The sequence below is a fragment of the Dreissena polymorpha genome, chromosome 1 (genome assembly GCF_020536995.1).
Source record: "Dreissena polymorpha isolate Duluth1 chromosome 1, UMN_Dpol_1.0, whole genome shotgun sequence".
Lineage (NCBI taxonomy): Eukaryota > Metazoa > Mollusca > Bivalvia > Myida > Dreissenidae > Dreissena > Dreissena polymorpha.
The window spans coordinates 50,523,735-50,530,781 of NC_068355.1; the positions used below are offsets into that span (position 1 = coordinate 50,523,735).

The 7,047-nt window shown below is 37.2% G+C and overlaps 1 protein-coding gene across 1 annotated transcript; it reads left to right on the plus strand.

The window, feature by feature from the left end:
- The first annotated feature begins 1,272 nt into the window (after nt 1-1,272).
- On the plus strand, nt 1,273-3,923 carry LOC127867851 (uncharacterized). The gene is made up of 2 exons (XM_052409346.1): nt 1,273-1,737; nt 3,275-3,923. The coding sequence occupies exons 1-2, from the start codon at nt 1,527-1,529 to the stop codon at nt 3,745-3,747; spliced, it is 684 nt and encodes a 227-aa protein (XP_052265306.1). The 5' UTR covers nt 1,273-1,526; the 3' UTR covers nt 3,748-3,923.
- Nucleotides 3,924-7,047: the final 3,124 nt, after the last annotated feature.

Consider the following 7,047-nt stretch of genomic DNA (forward strand, 5'->3'; position numbering starts at 1 on the left):
TGCGGCGTTTTGGATCGATATCGGTTTAACGCCTGTGTATGAAGCCATCACAGCTCGCTAAAGAAATATCATTCAAAGACATTTTGTTACAGCTTGATATAAAGCATCGGATTTGTGGAGTTGCTTATATATCGATCGCACGTGTCCTATTTTCTGGGACGAGACGATTGTCGTTAACAATTAAAACAGGATATTAATCCGGTCTTTGAAAAAACGTTGACTTTAAGGGATTATGTATTTTAGAATTTACGTTCATGATTTGTGTAAGATTGGTAGCTTCAGAGTTGCGCAAACGAGCGCCGATGGATGTTGCAATCGTTTAACATGAAATGGGCTGTGGACCAAGCAGGAGCTCGCTCGGGCGCGTCGGAGACAGCACGTGCGAATACAATAAGACGGTTCTAGAAGAACAAAATAAATCAAAACGTAAGGGAACAAAATCGAACCGCGAGATTCAAAAGACGCCAACGTATAACGCGTTTTCTTCCACGACTAAGCTCTATAACCATATAGATGGTACATCCAAGATCACGCTCAGATTGTCCACCGACGGTTCAATGCTAGAGATCGAACAATATGACTACGATAACAATATAACAAATGAAAGTACATCGGAAGAAGTATGGATGGAAAATCGTCAACAACTCAAACCGACGGTAAGGTGCGAGAGTGCACCCGTTATTAGGGCTCTTATTGACAATTACCAAAATGCCGGTACATCTACCCATGTAACGCTTGGTCACTTCGAAAAGGCACAGAGTGCTGCTTGCAATAGTCATTCAAGTTCGATTAAATTAACTGGTACTGTTCAATCAATGCAACAACAATGCGTTGGAAACGACCGATATGCTGGACATGTAATATCTACCAGTGATACGAAAAGCTCAAGGATACTGAATCAAACCCGTATTACATGTCCGGGTTGTGTAACAAATTTGGAAGACAATGACAATATTTTCATATTACCGACTTCACATAGTACGGATCAATTCGAGACAATGACACTTGCATGTTCCAAGAAAAACCGAGATTATTTTAAACCAGACACGTTAGTGAAGTCCCCGACATTTCATTTACCGGCAGTGAATGGAATATCAAAACAATATAAACACGGTGCTTTAACATCTGTTGACTCAATTAATGAACCAATACCGCTTTCTTTTGAAAAAATGAAGCAACATTACGAAACGGGTAGAAAATATTACATGAAAAGGGGATCAACGAGCCAATTTATGTATACAAGTAAACCCAACTGTCCTATGGGCGAAGATGTAACCTCGATAAGATGTGGCACGGCATTGTGTTGTTTAATTGAGAATTCTATTTCACCATTCGGTAATCTACCACTAGCCTTGCACACGGGACTAGATTCTAATTGTAGAACTTCTTTACTATCCGAGCAACACACCGCTAATGTAAATAGCCATAACTTATCCTCACAAATTCAGCGCGGTTCGAATCACGAATCTTGCTTACAACCTAACAAATTAGGTCATTCAATTCTCTCCCAAACATGCGAGGAATCGATGCAGCCGCGCGAAAATAAGACGGATTCCGTGGAGAGAAGATGGGAGCGCCAGGTTATTGGCTCTTGTTTGGAGACAGACTACTGTTCTTCTCAGATAAGGGATGATATTTCTAAGCGCACAGCAATGTCAACAGAAACAGCGTCTGACATGGGGAACGGGAGTGACAGCGCAATAGGGCATGCTTGGCCAACGCAAGTCCTTGCGACTGGTACACATTTGAATAGTTTTTAAAATTAAAAAATCATTTTAACAACTGATTAAGGCAATCGGTATTGGAGTTTTTATAACATTGATATTGTATGTTATTTATTATGAACAAATAGTCCATCAGCTTTATTTGCACATGTATACAATGCCTTTGATATACTGTTGAATATACAATCATCAAGGTTTTAACGAAGTATAGACAGTCAGTTTTCTTTTGCTCGCAGCATTTCGTCAAATTCTCTATTAAATCAACTGAACAATTTATACATGTTTATTTTGACTGAGGCCAATAATAATAATTCTTTCGACACTGGATACGAAGTAATTGTTTTTGTATTTCCCTTTCGATTATTTTATTTTTTAATTTCATACAAGTATTTATATTGATCAGATGGAGTTCAGCGTGCAATATGTATCACTCAGCTGCACAATTATTTCTTATCGGTAAATGTTATTTTTCAGATTTCCAAAATCTGGTAATTATATGATATTAAATTTGTATGAGGATGTATACAATTTTATGACTAAATCCGATCAAGTGCAGTGAAAAAACTATTATTACTTTTACTGCAGTATTTACAGAGCTATTTAATTGAATTCATTCTATCTGGCTTATATCTTAAAACCTTCGGGTTTTCGTCCACGAAAGTAGCAAATCTATCTCTGTTTAAATCTGATTATAAAATGATTCTGTTTGATTGGCATGTTTTATATATTTAATTTTCTAATATTTTTATTGCTCCACAAGGATTCAAAATTAATAGATGAAATGGTATGCTGAGACTGTAGTTAACCCATTCACGTTCAGTGCCTCAATTAATGTGCATTTTTTGCAATATTTCGCAGCCTAGACGTTTAATGTACACTGCGTTACAGTTTATTATACTTACACAAAACAACAAAACAACTACCTCACACCAGATGCAGTTTTGCTTTGTCACCATTACGTTGAATCTTCTTTAATTACATACCAATATTTGGTAATTTATGTTTACGAATACCAAAACAGATTAACTCTAGTGTTATTTATCATGTTAAATTTGCTATTAAAATAACGCGGTAGACATATTTGAATTCGAAATAACTTCACTGGGATAAAAAATGTCTTACTTCTTGATATAGTGTGATTGTTTGTATTGGATTTGCTCTGCTTCTTACCTTCCATGTACAGATGTCGCAGAATATTCAGTCGATACTGTCAACGTAGAGCAAACTTTATTAACGAAGGACTGTGGAATAATGTAAAATACCATATACATATCAATTATTGAGTGTAAACATTCCCTCTCTAATATTTATACTTGTTAACTAGTACGCTTACTACAACACATGACATTATTGTTGTATGATGATGTTCATTTATTGCATTCAAACAGACACAAACCAGTTATGCAAAAAGTCCTTTTTATTTGTTGAAGAGGCATAGTTTCTCCATTGCAATACATTTCTTTGGACAATTGTATTTTTATCTAACAATTCTATTTTGCCAGTGAAATGTATGCATGCAATCCGTTTAAGTTATTTACTGTATGTTTCAGAACAAAGCGATGCAGCTAAATCCCAAATGTATATAGACACGTGCGACTGTGAATTTTGCGTCCACAGTTCACATGCTAACACACTGAGATACAACAAGTTGTTTCTTAGCAACGGTGAAGGTCAAGACCTTGAGGATCGCTTTAGTTACGAATATAGCTGCGGCGAACTAGGTGACAATGCGTATGCGTGGGAAGACGACTGTTATCAAAATGACTGCGATGAAAATAACATCGAGGAATTGACACGCCTGAATCTGGACAATATTGCGGACGATACCGAAACAGATATAACGGATTCTGATACGGAGTGCAATTTGAGCTTCAAGGTTGGTCCGCTTGTATCCTCGATGTTCTCAAACGAAGACCATCTTTATGGTTACAGTGACCATGGCAACGAAGGTGATATTGACTCCACCGACGATGACGACGAGCGCGATGTGTACATGGACGCCATGGAAACCAGTTACGTCTGATGTATAATTTTCCAAATCAAAATATTAACTTTACAACTTCGCATATCTGTTTCATCTTTTGCTGAATTGCCTGTTAACGCTTTGGTACACGTTGCTCAAGTGGCTGTCATCGTTTCATTTGTCGTTCATGTATTTAGTACAGACCAACATAGCTCACAATACGTTGGGAACGTTCATATATGTACACGTGTATCATCGGAATATGATATTTATATTAATACGGCATATTATGTATATGCTGTTGTTTGTGAAAGAGAATACAAGTTAGGAACCAAATACATGTATAATATCTTATTCAATTTTTTAGCCAGATCTTGTACTGCACAATGCATGGGTATACATAAATGGGCTAGAATTATATCAACACGCAGCATAGCTTGTTGTTCGATGACCTAACGTTTTCTCTACTTATGTATACATAAGCATAGTTCTAAACGGAGTCATGACATTGTAAAATATATGAATCATGATCTGCGTTAAGTGTCGTCGCAGATAAGCCTTACTAGATTAACTAGATTTTTGCTAAGAAGAGACTTTCTTTAAACTAAAAATATCATAAAAGCGAAGAGTGTGCAGACTGCACAGGCTTATCAGGGACGGCACTTTACGCAAATGCATTGAATTCCCTTTTCACAGAGCGAGGCTCATTTTGTTTCATTCAAGAGACACAGCTTTGGATGATTTTAATTTATTTTTTTTAATCTACAATAACATACAACAAATCGTGAACAGGTAGCTTTTCAGGTTTAAGAAATACCGTAAGTCATGCAACTGTTATGAAAGGTAAAGGTTATGGCTTTTTTGCAAACAAAAGTGTCCATATTTCAATCTTAAATAATCTGCTTATAAATATTTTTCTCGACGTAAAGTTTGTCATCATAAAAATACACATTGAACGGACTCAAGTATTACTTGATTACTATACGAATTTAAAAAAGCTTTTAGCAAAATTGACATGAGTTTAATTCATCATAGTCTATGAAGACAGCGATATTTGATAGTCCGCGCACTATTGAATCATCATATCATCTTGGAAATCAGTGAGAAACACGTCACCAATAGAAGTGGCGACTTAATTAAAGCCCATTGTCAACTGCGCGAATACGAGAGAAATCTAATTATGCAAGCGGTCTTTTATTTATGGCAAGGAACCATAATAAAACAGTCAGGCTTTAAACACAAGTACTTGACAAAACAAAACACGTACATAATATGCACACATATTAACAAAACTGGGAGTCCCGCTTGAGAACGGTCAATGCATAAGCACTGGTTGTTAAAACCAGTTTATAATGAGCTCCTTAATTTGCCGTCAAAAAAGCACATTTTTTTCAAAGTCAAAACATTATATGTTTAAGATAAATGTTTGCAATGCAATATCTACTAAAATACAACTAACACTTTGAGTGAAGTGAACATAAACTTAAAACGCCTGTAGACCTAAAATCAACTCTTAACACGCTCGTTTCCTTGAAAAAAGACTTTAAAAGCTTGTTGGTATTGAACCAACACTTAAAAAGACTGTCGGCATTCATAATCGCTTTAACTGCCGAGTAGCCTTAACCAACGCTTGAAAGCCTGTTGGCCTTCAGCCAAAACTTAAAACGCCTCTCGGCAATGAACCAACACTTAAAACGCATGTTTGCTTCATCCCAACATTTAAACAACCCGTTGGCCTTGAACCCACTCTTAAAACCCCTGTTTGTTTCATCCCAACAGTTAAACTAACCGTTGACCTTAAACCCACTCGTAAAACGCCTGTTTGTTTCATCCCAACACTTAATCTACCAGTTGGTCTTGAACCCACTCGTAAAACTCCTACTTGCTACATCCTAACACTTAATCTACCATTTGGCATTGAACCCACTCTTACAACGCCTGTTTGCTGCATTCAAATAATTAAACTACCCGTTGACCTTGAACCCACTCTTAAAACGCCTGTTCGCTACACCCAAACACTTAAAAAACTACCCCGAAAGGCATTGAACTCACTCTTAAAACGCTTGTTTGCTACATCCAAATAGTTTAACTACCCGTTGGCATTGAACCCACTCTTAAAACGCCTGTTTGCTACATCCTAACAGTTAAACTACCCGTTGGCCTTGAACCCACTTTTAAAACGCTTGTTTGCTACATCCCAACACTTAAACTACCCGTTGGCATTGAACCCACTCTTAAAACGCCTGTTTGCTACATCCCAACAGTTAAACTAACCGTTGGCCTTGAACCCACTCGTAAAACGCCTGTTTGCTTCATCCCAACAATTAAACTAACCGTTGGCCTTGAACCCACTCTTAAAACGCCTGTTTGCTTCATCCCAATATTTAAACTACCCGTTAGCCTTGAACCCACTCTTGAAACGCTTGTTTGCTACATCCCAACACTTAACTACCCGTTGGCCTTGAACCCACTCTTAAAACGCCTGTTTGCTACATCCCAACACTTAACTACCCGTTGGCCTTGAACCCACTCTTAAAACGCCTGTTTGCTACATCCCAACACTTTAACTACCCGTTGGCATTGAGCCAACTCATAAAACGCAGGTTGGCTTTGAACCAACACTTAAATGGTTTGTTTGCATCTTATCAACACTTTAAACGCTTGATGACATTGAGAAAACACTTAAAATACTTTTTTTTGCACAAAATCAACACTTACAACGCCTGTTAGCATTAAAACAACACCTAAAACACCTATTGGTCTTTCATCAATACTTAAACTACATGTTGGTCTTGAAACAACGCATTTAATGCCTGTTGGCCATCAAAAAATGTTTATCCAATCTGGGCTATGATCTTTTCTGCAATGCATTGCGTTGGTGATCTTGTACACAAATCGAACAAAACGCAAGAAACACACACGATCTTATATGGAAGTATAACGAGATTATCTTCGATTATATTTTGTTGTGTAATTTTGCACGTTTGTTAACTAAATAGTGTTTCCAAACACTCAAGAAACTGTTTTGACCGAATCGTGTTCAGTTTATACCATACATGTAAAGCTTATTCTTTATCGGTAGCTTCATTCAAAATGTCAAGGTAACATGGAGACGAATTAAACATTAAAGGATAGATTTTGTTGAAGTGTGGTGTGTCTTACGCCCACAGTGTATCATCTTAAACTATGTACCTGGTGAAGCACGTATGCAAAACTGTAAGGAAGCAGTACATACCATCTTGACTGTATAATCCAGCAAGCTTGTACAACTCAAACTGAGGTTTGATGCAGACCATTAAGCATAACACACTGAATTGCAAACACATCTATTACATGAGGAGCTTGCGGCTATTTCACTTA

Bases quoted from the DNA above. Each gene is read 5' to 3' on its own strand.
- LOC127867851 (XM_052409346.1), top strand. From the start codon at position 1,527: ATGCAGCCGCGCGAAAATAAGACGGATTCCGTGGAGAGAAGATGGGAG. The intron at 1,738-3,274 runs GTACACATTTGA...TGTATGTTTCAG, and splicing joins AACGCAAGTCCTTGCGACTG to AACAAAGCGATGCAGCTAAA.